Source organism: Anoplophora glabripennis, unplaced genomic scaffold (assembly GCF_000390285.2).
Source record: "Anoplophora glabripennis isolate ALB-LARVAE unplaced genomic scaffold, Agla_2.0 scaffold172, whole genome shotgun sequence".
Classification (NCBI taxonomy): Eukaryota; Metazoa; Arthropoda; class Insecta; order Coleoptera; family Cerambycidae; genus Anoplophora; species Anoplophora glabripennis.
In genome coordinates, this window is record NW_019416503.1 from 407,694 (window position 1) to 428,009 (window position 20,316).

General features: G+C 31.9%; 1 protein-coding gene across 1 annotated transcript in view; it reads left to right on the forward strand.

Moving 5' to 3' along the window:
* Nucleotides 1-2,851, forward strand: part of LOC108905260 — a 125,713-nt gene extending 122,862 nt beyond the window's left edge. The window contains exon 9 of the mRNA XM_023454763.1: nucleotides 1,751-2,851. Within this exon, the coding sequence (XP_023310531.1) occupies nucleotides 1,751-1,917 (167 nt within the window). The 3' untranslated portion in view covers nucleotides 1,918-2,851. The remainder of the gene's footprint in view (nucleotides 1-1,750) is intronic.
* The last annotated feature ends 17,465 nt before the right edge of the window (nucleotides 2,852-20,316 follow it).

The window sequence follows — 20,316 nt, forward strand, 5'->3', positions numbered from 1 at the left end:
TCAAAAAGAGATTATGCCCTATAAGATAGGCAAAATACAATACAACAAGATGTGTTAAGAATTGACTAATTAAAAGGAATTGCTAATAGAGTTACAAATTTTTATATAAAACAATTTTTTTGTATTGTATTTGATTGTACTAAATTAGATAAGACTATAAAATTGATAAAAATATTCTTTATTAGTGTTATAAAAAGGGATTTATAATTAGAGCTACAATTTGAACGTTATGAGTCAACCCACAACAAAATTTGTTTAATAAAATTGTATTAAAGTTTAATATCTATTTTTTTTGTGTTGCATATTATTTGTTTGTGTATAAAAATCAATAGAACCGACTCCTGAGATCGAAAATAGTAAAACAAGCATCTGGCAAGGGACTACAGGGTAAAAAAAACCGATTTGTATTTCACAATTATCATTTACACAAACAAAATAAAATAACACAACGCACCACACAACAAGAACAACTCGAGCAAAATAATAAAAATAATAAAATTTATTTTAACAACACGACTTAGACACACAATTACTATATATTTCATAACAATATTTATATTTTTACATATTTATATATATTTATTTATAACATATTTATATTTATATAAACATATTTTATTTTTATTCAGTGGATATTTCCCTAAAATTATATAACAGCCTAAGTTTCATCATTCTGTATCAAACGTCTTTAGAGATAATTTAGAAAAGGTGAATTTTTTTTATTTCAACACCCCCTATCTCGAAAACTATCGATTTGCAAACCCATGTTTAAATAATCTTTTGGCTTAAATTCACTCATAGAATCACCCCTTACAATTTGTGCATATACTTAATTAAATTTTTATAATGTGCAAAGAAACCTTTTGTTTTGTTTCATTCCCTTCATTCGACAAAGGTGACAACAAACGTGCAATATGAATCTACAACCCGTTTAATGCAACCACAAAATAGGCGAATATGCATAACGACAATATTATGAAAATGAACTCAGATGACTTTTTCATGGGGTGGCAAACTTCTGGAAATATTGAGCAGATTCATGTCAGAAAGAGTATGAAGAATAAGAAAAAATGTTCTTGCTGCATGCAGTTTGCTGGACTGGAGCACGAAATTCCATACTGGATACTACTAGCACTGGCTGATGTAGTCAAGAAGCTGAGGTCCTATTCAGTGATGACTTAACTAGGATATGAGGGTCAGCAACAGAATATTAGTTGCTGCACGTACTAATTATTATTAGTGCAGTAGGAAAAATATGTGCACTAAAACTTTTCTGTCCTTCAACTGAGACAAAACTAGGACCTTGGGGGGAAAAGAGGGATTTTAGCCGCAGGACAGTAGGGGGTAAACGGTCGATATACACGCATGCACAATAAAACAAATTCCGGTTTATTTCGGAAAATTTTAAGTTAGGCCTCGGGTACACTAATTGCCAAGTCCTTCCTTCCTACAACTAAAAGCTCACTACTTCCAAAAAAGTATAATTACTTACCCGACCAAAACAACTCACTTGAGATAGATCAACAATTGAATACGCTATAAATCCAAGTGAGCTGTTAAATAAGGAGCAAGTCATTTTTTTGTTTTAGCAAACAAGTTTCAGCAAAACTCATTTAATCATGGCAACACGATTCTTTTGTTGTCCTTACAAATATTTTACGAACAGTAGCTAAAATATCCTAGCAAAGCGTTTCGTTAGGATGATTCCGTTGAGTGTAACTTGTTTAATTCAATTTTCGTATATTTTCAGGGACGACATCTAGCGACGAATCAGCGGATGTGTGCGTGAGGGAGACCGAGCCAACCGTCAACTGGATATACGTGGGACTGGCGTCCGTGTCGGTGCTGATGTTGTTGTGCTCCTTCTGCGTCTGCATATGCAGGAGATGCTGCAGATACTATGGTAGTGATGATTAAATCAACCTTGTTCAATTCCGAGAGCCTTAATACAATGAACTATTTATATTATCCTTAATTGTAGTCGTTTTTAGAACGCCAGTGATACGATGGGAAACAAGACGAAATTTGGTATCTGTTTGTACTGTCTGCAAAATAACATTTAAATTGATATTATTATTATTTTCTTATCGTCAGAATTATATTGCGCCTAAATATATGTTATACCTAAATTAAATTATAAACAATTTATTTTCAGAATTACTGCGTAAAGTATTTATTTATTTTATTATTTACAAACCATTCAAATTAAAGTATCAGGATGATTATAGAAAAAAAACCATCTTGAAAAAATTTGCTTATTTTTATGATAAGGTTGCTATGCCATAGAAAATTTCAAGTCGGGAAAGGAAAAATCTGGAAATTATATGAGATTAAACTGTTTTTATTACACAAAAAAATGCAAGTGGTACTAAAAAAGTGGTTTAGAATAAGAATTGTCAGATTTTTTGAATTTGCAGATAAACCGCTGGTCTTCGATTATTTAAAAAATCTTTGGGTAAATTGAGTAATGGCGAAAATTACCTCATTTTGTCGTCGAGTTTTTTTTGACAGTTTTTAAATAAGGTTTTTTAAGGTTTTTTAATTGTCGTTTTACCTGACGATTTGTTTCTTATTTATTTAGAACAATCGAAATAGGCTGATTTCTGATCTAACTTTTAATTTTAAAGAAATTTCCGGCTTGTCTCTTTAAGCCCAAAAGTGAAAATTTCAAATTGATGACTTTCTTAATTTTAATTTTTATAATAATTCATGGGACTCACACCGATTTTTAGAAGATGATTTCTAGGCCAGCAAAGAAAACTTTCGTGATGAAAAAGTGCTGGTCGGAATTTGCGAAATAATTAAATCGACTAAGGGTAGCATCCCCTGAAATCTCGAGAAGGGTTGCACGTATATGTCCAAATATTATTTTTCATAATCAACTGACAGATAGAATTAGGTTTTTTTTTAAAAATTTTTTCACAAAATTAAATTTTCTTGGTAGTTATACCTATTTTAATTTGATATTACACCTCATTTTTCAAAATTCATAATGCTGTAATAGAAATGAAAATATTGTGAAAATGAAAAAACTCCTAATTGTATTTACTAATTGATTATGAAAACAAATATATATTTTGTACGAATATGTGCAACAATTTTCGAGATCCCAGGGAGAGCTGTCCCTATTTTAATTTTTTATTTCCCAAATTTTGTCATAAGGAAAATTCTCTTCATGGGCCTAGAAATCATCACTTAAAGTCACTCATTTCTCACTAGCAGCTACTACTTAATTTACAACATTATAGTTCATTTTGATATAAATTAAACATAAATTTACATACGAGTAGAAAAAGTTCCATTTTCTAAAACAATATATTTAGTGTTGTGAATTTTTCCATTTATTTATGACATTTTTCACACCTCCTTAATTATTAGTCTTAGGAAATTAACACTAATCACTCTTAAATACATAGGTCAGAAAAAAGAGCTGGAAAATTACCATTTTGCGACTTTTTGTTTCGGCAAGCTGAATTTATCACTATAGATGCTAAATATTATGTACAATAACATATTAGTTTTATTTCGTCTTCAAAATACGTACAAAACTAGCCTTCGAGCATCAAAAAATATTGATTAGATCAAAAGTTATAAAAAGAAAAAGTTTATCTATGACTGTTGAATTAAACATTTATAAACTGCGTTATTATTACCAGAACGTTTTGGCATCGCATCCTCTCATTTGTTATCAGTGTCTAATAATTCACACGAAATCTGAAATCGGTTAAGTTGAATAGTTTACATGTTATGGCCTCATAAACAAATTAACTAATTATTAGTCTGGACGATCCCGAGTATCTTCCACAATCGCACTTATTTTTTTCATAGTAAATTAATTTCATAATAATACATTGAAATCTATAATTTTTTTTAATTTCAAATTTACAATCTGAAAATTTTTTTTATTTTTTAACCCTAGTTGCAGAATGAAATATACGACACTCGCGCGTGATATAGTTATACCTATATTATTACATATTCGGAAAGCTTATGAAAAGAGCTTTAAGTTAAAAAAAAATCGTCAAGATTCGTTGAAAAACAACGGAGTTACAGACTGTCAAATTTGACGGCCTATTGTTAAACAAATTAGGTTGGTAGCGACAAAAAAAAATAATATCATAACCGGCAACCTGAGTACTTTCCCAGATAAAAATAATTTATTCGTGGATGTTAAGGGCATAAGAAATATTGTCAAAAGTCAGCGGGTCGCTTGATTTTCGACGAGCCGTGGCGCGACGGAATGGTGGGGGAAGCAAAGGACAGCGAGTCCGAAGTTGTTTTTCAACGATTCTTGACGATTTTTTAAATTAAAGCTCTTTTCATAAGCTTTCCAAATATGTAATAATATATAACTATATCACGCGCGTGCGTCGTATATTTCATTTTGCAACTAAGGCTAAAAAATAAAAAACTTTCCAGGCTGCAAATTTGAAATTAAAAAAAAATGATAGATTTCAATGTATTATTATGAAATCTACCATGAAAAAAATCAGTGCCACTGTGGAAGATGCTCGGGATCGTCCAGACTAAATAATTAGTTAATTTGTTTATAAGGTCATAACTTGTAAACTATTCAACTTACCGATTTCAGATTTCGTGTAAATTATTAGACAGTGATAACAAATGAGAGGATGCGATGCCAAAACGTTCTGGTAATAATAACGCAGTTTATAAATGTTTAATTCTAAAGTCATAAATAAACTTCTTCTGTTTGACTCTCGAGGGTTAGTTCTGTAGATCTTTTGAAGACGAATAAAAAAGTACCTTACTGGTTTCTCGTGGAAATGAACGGAAAAAAGTTATAAGCGAAAAACGTGAATTTACGTAAAAATTATACAATTAACCACCCTGTAAACAATTTTCCCCCCATTTTTATGACTATGGAAACTAATGTGTTATTGTACATAATATTTAGCATCTATAGTGCGTATTCAGCTTGCCGAAACAAAAAGTCGCGTCCAACTCTATATTTCCTGGCCTAACAGTCACACCCTTTATTGGTACAATGATAAAATAAAATGTACAAAGTATTGAAGATTTTGAAATTGTCTTATATTATTCATACTTTACAGGAAGTTATCATATGTCAGTTTTGACGAATCATCTTTCTGATAAATGAAATGAATAAGTATTTGTTATCATGCACCAACGCAACGTAGTAAGATATATAAATCACTTGGTAATAGCGAAAAACATTTTAAAAATAAAAAAATGAATGTGTTTGTTTAATTGAAAAATTTTAGAATTAAAAGCTTTTCTTACAACGTGTCGTACAGTTTTACAAATTTTTAAGTTCAAGAGGGATAGTCTTACCTTATCATCATAGTTTATCTAGTAATAATTACAGTTTGACATTTCTGTGCAAAGTCATTGGCGTCTCTAAGGAATTTAACTATCAATTATTAGATATATTAAAATAAACTTCCACCAACTCATTTTCTGCATATACCTTAGCTATGTCATTAAAATGGCTTCTGTAGTATCAGTGAAGAGTGCGATATATTTTACTTTTTTGATAAATACCTTAGAATGCGCATTATAACAGAATTTATAGTACCATTTTTCCGATATTGAGTTTCGTCTATAGCTACCGACATTTTTCCCCAATTAATTCCTACGGTATGTTACTATCAATTTCTCGTCTTGCGCGATGCATATGATGAGCAACATGCTGCTTGCGAGATACTTACATATATAATTCAATCAAAATTATAATTATCGGTCACTATCGGAATATTACACACACTGAACAGAGAAATTATGAAATTGTAATAAAACTACCCAGTATGGCAGCTGTAAGATTCAGTTTCTTGTATGCGTTTGACTTTGATATACAAAGGTCTAGCAAGACTTTTTAAAATTTCTTTAGATGTATTAACGGGTTTCAGCGTGGGATGAACTGATTAAAGAAATTAACCACGGTCCCTGATACAGATCCCGTAGCTCCCGTTACTTCGATATACGCATCGTAGTGTCAAGCAACAGTAATAACCATGTGTAAATTCATATTGTATTGTGCTACTGTAATTAAATTGTATTATTTCCCCGCAAAAGATTCAATGTGATATTAATACGTAAATTGTTCGTAAATATCCACAAAATACGAGTATATAACGTTGTTTTGTTAAATTCCAAATCACTGGTTTTCTAAAAACAACTCATCGAAAATAAAAGACTCAAAAAAATAAACCCAAGTGAAGTGCACATAAGTGGTATTGATAAACACTGTAAAAATCCAGTTGTACCTATAGTTTTTAGATTTAGATTTTCGGTTTTGTCGTTTTTTGAACAATTTTTAAGATGCACAGTTTTTACCGAAAATTTTTGCCATTAAAGCGATCATGTTCTAAACTTCATTTGTAAAAAAAAAACAAGCCAAATACGAGATTGTATATTTTAATTTTAACTAATGTACATTATGTAATTTTCACACTATGTGATAAATAAATTGTATTGTTTTAACAGAAACCAGTCTCTTACTCAACTGTCCCCCACTCCTTCGATAGTTTTAGTTTAATTTCCATCCCTTTCACCTTTCAAATCAATTTAGAAGCAAGTTTTGTCTTCAAAACGTCTGTCATATTACTGTTAGTATTTTCCCTGCCTTGATTATCTTTATCTTTAGCTACACAAATAGGATATTAGTATAGGTGTCAAGTTCGATGAACAGAAAGGATGTTTCATCGCAGCTAAAAATTGACGTGGGAATCAGGAAATGTTGGCCAAAAAATCAGATCTTCCCTGTAAGCTGCTCGTGTTCTGCTTAATTACAGTACTTCAGCAATCACTTTTTTGCTAATTTTTTTACCAACGATCTGGTGTATCCTTGCAACGGTGTCCTGCTTCAACGAGACTGGTGTTATACATCCATCCTCTGGGTTTTTGGTATGCCGCGTATTTGGTATCATACAAACCGAGAACCTGTAAAAAATTCTAAAGACCTCTTTCTTGTTAGGGTATCTACTACTTCATTTTCCAATATTCCTTAATGCTCTGGCACCTATTTAACAGTTACCCAACTGTAGCTAGAGTAAGAAGACATTGGAGATACCAGTTTTGGGATGATCCTGTGACTGCCAAATCCTTTATTGATACTGAATTTTACTCCTTCTGAAGTTCTCTCCCAGTTCTCAGTACCATGTTCTTCTAACTTAGAATATAGTTGCGCTGCTTCCCAAGAAAATAAATATTATAAGTGTACGACTTACATCAGATATTCTTGTTGCATTTATATTCTCAGTTTAGACCCCACACTAATGTATACAGGGTGTTAAAAAAAGAGTGTAAAATATTTCAGGAGGTAATAGTATGAACCAAAATAAGCAGAAAAGTCTTAATAAACATGGGTCCGCAAAGTAACGGTTGCGGAGATATGAACCACTATTCGTTTTTCAAACATTTTATTTTATTAGGAATTTTAACAAACAAAAAACAAAGTTACAGAAGATGTTCAAAGTGCCCTCCGTCCATTTCCAAGCAGGCACGACATCTTCGTCTCAACGATATTCGAACTCTTTCGAAAACACCCTCCTTGGTTTGGATTTCTTGACACTTTTGATTAATCCGTAGCTGCAGCTATTCCAGGCTATTTACAGGAGTACCATACACTAATGTCTTCAAATATCCCCAAACAAAGAAATCTAGAGGGTTCAGATCAGGCGATCTTGGAGACCATAAAACAGGTCCGGCCGTTCCTACCCATCTATGTGGAAAAGTTTGGTGTAAATGCTCTCTAACGGCCATGGAAAAATGAGCTGGAGCACCATCATGCTGGAACCACATTTCTTGCCTCTGATTCAAAGGAATATCTTCCAAAAACTCATATAGAGTGTTCTGCAGAAAGTTGAGGTAAGCAGCGCCTGTTAATCGGTTTGGTAAAACAACAGGATCTAGAAACCTGTCACCTACAATACCCATCCAAATGTTTAATGAAAAACGTGCCTGATGTCCATATTCTGAGCATGAGGATTTTCGTCGGCCCAAATATGCGTATTGTGAAAATTAAACACTCCATTTCCTGTGAACCCGAACTCATCAGTAAAAAGAATGTTTGCAAGAAAACGAGGGTCTTCAGCATCATGACGTAGAAACCAGCGGCAAAAAACCAAACGTGCTTGATGATCATTTATTGGATTTGAAGCCTGTACTTGTTGCACATGGTATGGATAAAGCAGTTGCTCGTGAAGGATTCTCCAAACAAGAGGACCACTAATTCCTACCTCGGCTGATATTCTCCGCACACTCGTACCTGGATTCTGCTCTACCAGTGCTAGAATTTCTTCTTCTGCTCTAGGAGTGGATACCGACCTTGGTCTTCCGGATAAATGGCACTGTTTGCTCAAGGAACCGGTATCACGCAATCTTTGGTGAATTCTTCCAAACATGCGTTGTGAAGGAATCTGGCGATTTGGATAAGCGTCAACATAAAGACGTCGCGCTTCGGTGGCGTTCCCATTAGCACGACCATACATCAAATGCATGTCTGTTAATTCTGCTTTAGAGTAACCAGCCATAGTGAAAGAAAACTTGTGCACTGAGAACAACTGTCAAATACGTACTGTTTATTTCACTAAACATCAACCAACTATTATAAGAAAATACACAACGTTTTTGCAAAATAAAAAAGGGGCTAAAAAACAAAACATTCCATATATCGGCAACCGTTACTTTGCGGACCCATGTTTATTGAGACTTTTCTGCTTATTTTGGTTCATACTCTTACCTCCTTAAATATTTTACACTCTTTTTTTAACACCCTGTATACTGCCGAGTGCCGACGGTGTATTTCTGCTTTACAATCGTAGTTTAGGGGTCTTGTAGGGTTTCTCATTGATTATTTTGAGCAGATAACTTATGGGGACTCCAATTATACTAGCACCCTAGCCCAAGCACACATCCACCAGCTGCCAACACTTTTCATGACTGTAACTTTTCATAGCAATTGTTACGCAAAAAGAGGTTAGCTTTTAGAGTTTAGGTAGCTCCAGTTCTGCAAATCTTTGATTTCCTTTTGACTTCTAGATTAGGAAGCTTTATTTAGTTATGTCGTAATCATCTACAGCCAGTGTATTTGAAATCGTAAAACAAATAACTGTGACAAAATTGATCGGAATAAATCTAAAATTTTTGCTAAACCTCATTGATGTTGCATCCATAAAATACTTGTGTTGGAACATTCTCCTGTTTATCCTATCTTCTCTAAAATTGTTATGAATGATAAACGAGGCCAGAATTTTGATACGCAACTTCCCAAACAGAATGTTTGAAGGTAGCTACGTAGCATCTCCTTGCAATTTAGCGTTTCGTAAATTTTTTTGTCAGACTTCGAATGTAGGCAAATTGTAAATAGGTATGGTTGTCGGTTTACATAAAATGAAAATAAGAATCAGTTATAATAAGTTAAATGTTCTTCAGCAAAAAAAAAACAAAAAATGCATTGAAATTATCGGTTCAAGGATAAATTTGTCATTATTTTTAGGCTTTCGTCAGTACGTAATTTCCTATGTTATCTCTTGTCATATATTTACTTACGTGATCCCTTGATAATCAATATAAAAATCTTATAAAGTCGTATTCCAGCAATTAATTTTAATTATTATCAATAAATAAATCATTAATTTTATAAACCCTGAATTTGCCCGCAAGGATAGACAAAGAAAGCAAATAGGCGAGCGGTTCACCCCTTAAAAGATGCTTCTAAACGAAGGTAACCGGCTAAATTTTTAAAACAAAAACCTATAGCATGAAACTTTTTTTATGTTATAAAGTGTATTTTCTGATAATTTACATATTTTTTTTATATTTTTCGGCGTGGTCAGTCAATTGTTATAAACAAAAAAGATGTAAAAAAAAATATTCACCGAATTGCTTTGAACGGAAAATGGACCAAAATAAACACTATTTGTTCTTTGACAAAAATTCGAAAAACGCTTAATTTCCGAGATATTTACAATTTAATGTGAAAAAAGTGACGAAATCGACAAATTTTCGTAATTTTTTTCTCAAAAACTACTGAACAGAGTTTAATTCTAAAAAAAGCATAATAATCGGCAGATCTTCTATTTTAAGATATATTTTTTTGGTATAGGTCAATTATTTTATTATAATAATATTTTATTATATAAAAACTAATTATTTCTGTAGCATTACAACCCCGTGAAAAAGCATATGTTTTATTAGAAAATAATCAATATTTAGATCCAAATTGTAGATGCAATCATTTGGAAGCAGACACAAGAATTATATTTCATACACTTGAATTACAAAAGCAGAACAGTGATAAAAACATGGAAATAATAGTGAAGTCCCCAGATACCGATGTATTGATTTTACTTGTTGCACATTATCACATGTTTTTAATGGTACCTCTAGTATTGTTTCACACGGGAAAATTTATAATTCTCAAAATAAATGGAAAGATTGCTTGAAATCTATAAATAAATTAGACATACAATTGCTTAAAAAAAAATGCTGCAAGCGATAGATTGCCACCTTCGTATCCAGCATTATTGCAACATTATTTGAGGTCAAAATGGCAAATAAGTGAATGGAAGCAGGCTACAAATAGTGAAATTGAAACTAGATCCATTGACACATGGATGCAAAATCGAAAATGGTTGTTTGGATTTTAAATATTTCGAAGGAGAAACTGCGTTAGATATGCTTCAAAAATATTTTTGTTCATGTAGTGGAAAATGTTCTACGAAAAATTGTAACTGTTTGTCATCGAACCTGGATTGCTGTGCAGTCTGTGCGTGCTCAGATGATTGTCAGAATGTTACATCCGAAATTTGTCGATGAAACGCTTATTTCAACTCAAGAACTTGTCGAAAATAACGAAAAACTAAATAAAAAATAAATTAATATACTTTTATTGCTCTTAATATTTTTCTAAAATAAAAATAAAATAATTATCCTATACAATAAATTATCCAATAACTTTTTTATTTATTTAATTTTTTTACAACTTTTTTGTTTATAACAATTGACTGACCACGACGACAAATATAAAAAAATATGTAAATTATCAGAAAAATACACTTTATAAAATAAAAAACGTTTCATGCTGTAGGTTTTTGTTTTAAAAATTTAGTCAGCTTATGCCATTTTTTTTTTAGGGGTGAACCGCTTGCCTAAAAGACTTGTATGAGGAAATCATATTACTATAATTTAAGCTTCATTATTATCCAAAAATAATGTTTAGGAAAACTCACTACCTAGCAACAATCTGGAGATGGATACATATTTTTTAAATTTCTATTTTTTTAAATTTTAAAATCGTATTTAAGTTATAACATAAGAACATCAAAACACTTATGAAAATAGTGTATTACTAAGAAAACAACTGATACATTTACTTGTGACGTAGGTAACTATCAAATATTAAATGCGATATTTGTATTTAGATAAATAAATATAATATTTACTTAAACGTAACTAAAATATTTCGATAACAGTTCAAACGCGGTTATTCAAGTTTTTATGGTTGAAAGTAAATTGGACGGACGTAATTCCATCAATAAAAGTCTGATCTCATACATCACTTAAATCTTATCAGCACATCCTTGTTGGACACATCTGTACTCAGTAATGGTAGTATTATTCTGCTTTGTAGCTTATCAAGAGATGTTTGGAATTACCTACATCTCAATGCTCTGCAATATCTTTTGCACAAGGCCTATGCAATAAATTGCAGATTTATATAAAACTTCCTGCAAAATTACAATGTAAATAATATAATTTAAGAAAAATATTGGAAAAAAAAACAGATTACCTAAATAATATAATAATAATAATATCTCTACTCCTCATTCTAACTACGAGAATTAGCCCAGAAGTTGGAGACTTGTGCGGGATAGGAGGCGACATATTATTATTAAGCAGGCCGCATTTGCGCCCAGGAACGACTTATGTTGGTAGGCCCTAACCATTCAGTGCAGGAATGAGGGAAACCTGGAAAACCTCATTAATTAGGGGGGTGGTCAAATGCCAACCGGTGTCAATCTCTCACATTGATCCAAGCCAACATTCTTCCACCCTACCATACCTGCACAGAGGGTGCCAATCCTCCATACAAGCATAGCTAATCTACGGTCTGCCGGGCGCGTGATTCGAAACCCGGGCAGATAGCACACATCGATTTAAGTATTGACGCCTTAAACCGTGCGGCTATCGACCGAAATAAATTAGTATTTTAGTTATTTTAAAACAATATTGCCTCCTTCAAAAATTCCGAGCTTTTAAATTATTTTTTACTTGATTTTTTTAAGGTGTATCTCTCCTCTTCATTGGTCGTTCTCACTACCGCATCAAAGCCTCGACCCCCAGCACCCAGCAGTTGATGTTGAATCCCTAAACAACGTACCGTCCGTCGTCTCGCTAATCAATCTATTTCTTTTGTGATTTTTTACTTAAATATTGGAACTTGTTTGATGAGTGGTTGCCTATAAATTACTTGACACTTTCTCGATAGAACTCTTTATTGATTTATTTTTACACTAATATGTCTTTGAGCACTTTTTGTTCTGTTCTGAGCAATTTGGAAGTTAAAAAGGCTCAGTATGAATTTGCAACAATTCAGAACAGTCGTGTATTGAATTTAAAAAGTTTGTTTGTATAATTGATACACAAGATCTACCCATACAATGAAGATTAATGTGGAGAGTCATACTTTGTACTGATCAGGAACGTTGCCCTGGTGAATTTACCCCAGAAAAGTAGACGTTCGATCACACCTATTGATTGCTCCGCAAATCTTCCAACTAAATCTTCGCAGTTTTTTTCTTGTATTTTACCTCACAGGATTCAATGGTTTGGATTTCGGTGATCTCTCGTGTTGTCTTGATCTATCGTTGAATGTGGTATGTTTTTGGGTTTGTGTTGGTCATGGCTCAATTTCTGAGGATATTTTTACTTTTACTGGAAAACTAGAAACATCTGTGATTCGCTGCGATGTTTGACGATCGCTCTTCCAGCATCGCGTTCTCTAAACGGCATTTATTTTACCATGATGTGTCTGGAGGATTTTAGGTTCTAGCTCTGAGGTAAGATTTGAAACATCTGAATTCAAGAATAAAGTGGACTAGACCAGTTAGATTGTTATATCGTTGTTTCGTGTTTAGATCAAATAGAATAAAAGGTATTTGTATTATTGTCTATTTTAACAAAATCTAGGCAATTTGAACTTATATTTCCTTAAATATAAGATGTCCAATATTCTGTGTGTATGGAACTTTTGCAGATTCTAATGTTCAAATTAAAATCATTTAACTGAATTCTCGATCTCTCATTCGCAGCGAAGCTATTGCAGAGTCACCACTGAACATGCTGACAGTGAAGGACGGTCGAAACTACGGAATGTTTCAAAGCACCACTATTGCTGAGAAGCTGTTCCGTTTGTAACAGCCTTACCACAAGAACCGATATCAACATCGGGCGGACCTAGCGGTTTTCATAGCGGATCTGCCCCCACAGAGCCTTGTCCCAGAACAACAATGGTAGGTCAAAGATTGCTAACTAGGGCTAAGATAAAACAACGTAAGTCTGCAACTAGCAGCGACGACAACCGTGTTACCTTAAATATCAGCATAAACCTTGAAAACATTAAAACCACTCTCAAGTAAATCGGTCGTAAAATGGTTACGTGATTCCGTGACGTCGCATCTTATAAGCAGTAATCTGAAATTATGTATCAGGAAGTATGCGTACAAATCAATATCAGCAATTAAAAAATTATTCTCGATTATCTATTTATAGTAATACATATATTACTATTATAGCCACAGAACAAAATAAGCACTATGGCATCGACAAAATGCGTGAAATAAATGCATGTAATTTAATGCTCCTCAAAGAAGAATAATCACATATTCAAATTTAATATTCACAATTTACAGCTAGAAAAAAACTAAGATGAGTGCAATTATTTGTTTATTTACTTATTATTATTTGTTTAAATTTCACATTTCATATCTGAACTCCACAAAGCATTATTTCGTCTTCATTATCAAATACTTAGATTATAATTTTGACACTGGAGGTAACATAAAATAACTGAAAACTGCTAGGAAGGACACGTCTTTTATTTTTACAATGAAATAAGAACTGAAGTGTTAAGGTTTTCCATTCAAAATAATTAAATTTGATTAGATGAAGCTATTTATCTAAATGGAATACAATTACAGGAACTAGCATATCAAACCTTAAATTTTAGATATTTCGAAAACATTTAAATTATTTGTCAACCTTGAGACCTTCGAGCTGCTACAGAGTTAATTTTATTTACATCGTCTTGTTTTGACCTCAATAATTTGTGTTAGTTTCTTGTACATGCAATATTGGATCACCCTGTATATTACGATCTAAAAATATCGTGCTTTGTGAAAGGAAAAACGTTGAATACTGAGTACAATGTCATGGTGTTGTTACGTGTACCTAACAATAGCGTGAGAATTAGGTTGTTGTTTTTAAGTAAACAAAAAAATTTAATCAATAAATAATAGTGCTATGTCGCAGTAGTTAAAATAGTCAAATAAATTCATCTCCCAATTGAATTCATTTATTTGAAAATTTACTTATATGTAATTTTAGTTCTGAATCTTCTGAAATAACAACTTCCTTTTGAAATTCTGATGAAAGTCTTCATAGAAGACTTAGTAAGGCATTTGCGTCAAGACACTGAAGCCAAATATCAATTAATAAATTTGATTATAAAATTAAATCTAGTTTTTGTAGAGCGGCTGTTCAAAAATGAAGTTGCATTTTCTTCCCAGAAAGTATTTTCTATTTGCCCAAGAAGTCCTTGTTTTGAGATAAACAGTTATAGTTCAAATATTATAGAGAAGAGCTTACAGAAATTATTACTTGGAAAAAAAATATGATCGTATAGGAAATTAAATTTTAAATTGAGTTTCTTGTTCTTTAAACTTGATCCAAGAAGGCGAACATGGCCAAAAAAATTCGCAAAGTTGCAAATTTTAAATGAGAAAGTCGTAGATTTTAAAAAGATCTGTCAACTGATTTTTATAAGTTCAATTGCTTTGTTACTTTTCGAGATATATCGAAAAACCTGTTAGAACTCTTCTAATTTCTCTTTCTCTATAACTTGTTTACATTTACATTTCCATACTTGCTATTTACTGCAAGCATAGCTCGCAGCAAACCAAAAAAGTACATTTTTGAAAAATTTAAAAATATTAATTATTTTTCGAAATATGACGCTCTCGAAAATTGGCTAGATCTTATCAGCGGATGGCATCCTACAGTAATCATTTTCAGTTTATTTTCTTCGTAAACAGTATTATCACGCTTTTAACAAATTTTTACGATTTTATTAATTTTAAGATCAAAAAATTACTGAAAAAATTTCTCTTTTTTTGGCCATGTTTTTTTCTGATAACATCGTATTCAGCGTCTCAAAATACTACAAAAAAATGTTACATTTGGACAAAGTTTAGGAAAATATCAGTTTTGATCCATATTTTCACCAGTTTTCCCCAAGAATTTCATTTTTCTCCGAAATCCATCGGGAAGTCATGAATTTTGACTATAGAATCGTGTTCAGCGCATATAATTCCTTCGGAAAGAATATGTGGGTTTATTAAGTTTGGACTTTTTCAATCCCTAATACAATAAATTGATGATATTCTTAAACCAACAAAGTTTTATCTTTTTAATCTAATTGATGGAAAACCCATTGAAATTAAGTTGTAGATATATATTTAAAACGGAAATTTTTATCAAATACCCTACTTATACAAAAATTCTATATAAATCAAGATTTGTTACTTAATCTTTATCAGTATAGCCATTACAAAATATTTTGAATTTGAATATAATTAATTTTAGAATATACCTCTTAATGGAAACTAAACTGGGTTTCTTTTTTATTTATTGGGTATTTTGCCATTAAGAAAATTAATAAAATAAACCCTTGGGACAAAAGGATCGGTTAAGGGTTATTTATATGAAAAAAACTGCTAACCAAAAATCTCATACCGAAAAATGCAAACAAATACAAAATTATCTGTTTTCGTGTTCTGAGCTTATTTTAATTTTTGATTTTAATTTAAATATTTTTGACAGTTTCAATTTTGTTGCAAACTATGAGTTATGGATTCTTACGGCTTCAAGCAGCGACCGACCCTGGCGTAGTTTATCGTTGTTTGGGTTAAGCTGGAATCCGCTGACTCAATTCGAGGACCATCATGTGGGGCTATTCGATTCATATACATTCGTAGTTTTGCTCGCAAAGGAGCGTTACCTTTTGTACCCGGTGTATTCAACTAATTGTAAAATAAAATCATTGTAAAATTTGAGTTTGTGATTTGTTTACAACAATTTGTTGGTTTTTACCTGCTTCCAGAGTTTTTGGCTACAAATACCAAGTTATTTTTTTATCTAGTAGTTAGTAGTATTGACGTAGCCCATTAAAAAATCAGCAGCGTATGAATTAACCAGTTAAAAATATCGCGGCAATCTAGGGACCACGCTGAACAGTTACTCATTCTTGTTCACTACAACTCCGTTTGTTTATACCACTAGTTGTTTCATCAGTATTTATATACCAATCATAAATGAAATTAGATATTTTGCAAGAGGCAAATCAGACCACGATAGTCCAGTCGTGATCTGCCCCACAATCAAAAGCTTGCGATTGACCTTCTGCTGAGTTACATCAACCGTCAGCAGACAAGTCCATAACGTAGGTTAACTTATTTAACGGTGACATCATAGTATGTGTGTCATGGGCCTGCACCTTTTGAAGTAGCAGTGGACAGGCCAGGCTTCAGATTAATTTATTTAAAAATATTCGAAATAGTGGATAAATTCATTACTAACAGTTTTGAAACAAATTTAAAATTAGAAATATTGTTTGGTTTGACGGGGGAATGTTTTATCACGTCAAGATTAAATTTTAATCTAAACGTAATAAATGCAGCGGAAAATAGGTTCAAGATTATTCAAAATACGGAAAACCTTCACAAGCAAATAACTGAGGATTTTACCTTGAGAAAAACAAATGTAATAATAAAGATTTATTTTATAGAATCCTTTACACTTATTATTTGTATGTTCTACTAATTCTATTATAGCGATTGTGACTCAGTGGAATGAAATAGTAATAGACCTTTTTAGTAGTGACGTCATATCCGCCAAATAATAGGAAACCCCATAGTGCACATTATCATAAAGAATTTCTCAATTTATCTCCTAGATCGATTTTCGACCTTATATGTATAGGTACTTTGAATTTAAGTGCTATAAAATGTCTTCCTTGTCATGTCCTTAAATATCGCGATATTTTGGCAATATTAGAAATATTTAAGAAGTTTCCAAACCCAACTGCCAAACTAAAAGAATTATATAATTTATATATTTAAATTTATAGAACAATATTTACTTTTATAGTAATTAATAAATTAAAATTATATCAATGTTACTGAGCATGCGTATTAAAGATAATTTCATGTAAGCAAAGTAGCCTCGCAACAGGATATCATTCAAGAAAAATTTGGTTATGGTTACGTGTATGTCAACTTTGTGATTTCTTGCTTTCTTTCTCCTAAGTTTTGTAACAATTCTTGATATATTATTATGCGTAAAAGACCAATTAGTATGATTGCAATTTTTGTATACTTTGAAGAAAAGAAGCTCATCGAAAAGGGAGTAAATTCTGTTTCCTCTGGTAATTTACAAAAAATGCTTTATGATGATGAACTTTCAGTTATCAAAGGAGAAGTTCAAGCCAGTATGGAGAGGAAAATATATATTCAGCCGAGGGAAAGTGCTAGTTTACATACAATAAACCTGTGGGGAATATTTATCTAAACCTATAACGCTTTTAGATTTGTCTAAGTGATGGACAAATATCCAAATGCACTTGTACCTGTCCTAAAGGATTAGATACATACTATACAAGAACCAATCACAAGGAAACGTTTACGTTATTATATTTTCGTAAACGTTTCCTTGTGATTGGTTCTTGATCCTTCATCATTGTAATATTATTGAATTTTAATCTGTTTTAATCCTAATAGTCAATATGTATAATGATGTGTATGTTTATTTATTGTAATTATTTTTGTGTCCTGAAGAAGGCTTAAATATAGCCGAAACGTCGACTAACCAATAAACTGTTTTTTTAAAAAACTGACCCCATTCCCAAACAAATTACCTTCAACATGGCTAATGTTAAATTTTTACTTTATTTAAATTTAAGAACCTTCTTTTATTTCGTTTTTTGTAAGTTTTAAGCACTATAGGTATCTATTTTACGAAACACGTGTTGGTCGTTCTTAAATACTTCTAAATCCTTGCAAAAATGAATTGATTTGAAGTTGTTCATTTTTATAGTATCTATGAAAATTGTACAGAAGGGTCAGATTCGGTCTGCACAATTGCAACCATAACAGTTTGTTGCGAGTTGTCTAAATATGTGACGTCACACTAAAATAGTCTATATACTAGGTTTTCTCAATTATCTTTAAATGGGTTGGAAATTTTGTACTTGAAATCTGTCTTAGAAGAACGTCCAAGCTATTTTATTCCCAACAGCAGTATCATAGATGCGTGTAGTTTAACGGGAGGGGAGAAGGGGAGGTATTCAGTTTTTAAGCTTAAACTTATTAATTTCAGTATTTGTCATAGTTTAACAAACAATAAAGAAAATCATATCCAGGAATCCACGGTAATCAATTAAGTATCGATTAATTAGCAATTTTAGTTTCCTCAAAATCATAATATAATAATTACAACTTTCTTATTCTAACAGGTAATTAAGGTCACCTAACTACCTTTTCCTAAGTTAATTTGTTATCATATTTTACAGCAGTAAACAGCTATTTAAAGATTTAATAAAACAAAATACAAATAACAAATATTGACAAATACATAATAATACACAAAAGCAAATAAAAAAATACATAATTGCACAAATAAACAAAATATTCTAGCAAATGCTGAAAGTAACCGCCACGTTCTTCTGCTCGCAAATTTGTAAATAGGTAGCACTATGTTGTAGAAGTCATTGTTTCCGGTTTGTTTATTCTTGAGCAACTTACACAAATACAGTCTGACATAATTCGATAATTATTGTTCTTTTAATATCCTGTGGACAGTCATTTTTGAAACATTAAATTCAGTAGCAGTTATTCTTATAATTGTGTGGATTTTCTTCAGCAGTAACTGAAACGACTTCTTTCACATTTACAGTCCTTACATAGCATATACTAGCGCGTAATATGGTGTCCAATTTATGGTCTTTGAGTGTACAATAAAACCTCATGTGTTCAAATTAAGGACACCCTGGACACGATTAGGGTTATCACATTATTATAAGTGTCACATCAATATCAGTAGTAGATTTTTACAATTTTTTACATAAGACAACTTTAAATAAACCATTAGGCGTTTAATTTTGCAAAAATAAACTACCTTTTGACAACTAAAAAGGTTAGAGAACTATATGCACTATAAATAAAAATTTTCCACATATTTTGTCACAGATAACCTTCTAAATGTGTCAAAGTTTGGGACCATTACCTTAAATCGTTTTTTTGGGCTATGGATTCGGGTTCAACGTCAATAAATACACAAAATCCATATACTCATGTCTCTGGTACAAAACTTTTTTATGGGGCTGAGTATTAGGAGCTCTATGGACTTTACGGATATTATGTATATTGTTTCTCTTTAATATCTTCGTAACATCTAAACTGGAATATACTTTTTTTTACTGGTATCCTAGAAATGGTACCTATAAGAGCGCTTTAGAAAATATTCATTGATGAGTTTTTAAATACGTATCTTGATTGATGAATTAATGGATTTTATCATATTATTGGCATTCCCAGAATATATTAATTTTAAGATTTTCGTAGGAAGCCTTGAAAGCCCTGTTATTTTTTTTATTATTTTAATTATGCTCCAATATTGGTAAAAATAATCCCAAGTCAACATATACTTTCGGTCAAGGTCAACTTATAACAACTGTCGAAAACCAAAATTATTTGGGTGTAGTAATCAATTCCAGTCTCACTTGGTCTGAACATATTTCCACCGTTGTGAAAAAAGCCAACTCCGTGACTTTATTTTATTCCTTGTATTTTGATTACTATATTTATAATGTTTTGTAGTTTCTATCTTATATGGGTCATTATCTGGTTTTAACGACAATAGTACCTATGCCTGCCCTCTGTGTAAAATCCACGTGTAAAATGTGAAAATATTTAGAACCACCAAAGAGGTTTCGTACAACATGGGCTGATTACGGACCTGCACCTCCTTGAGCTTTTCATGCTGGAACTCCATCGCAAT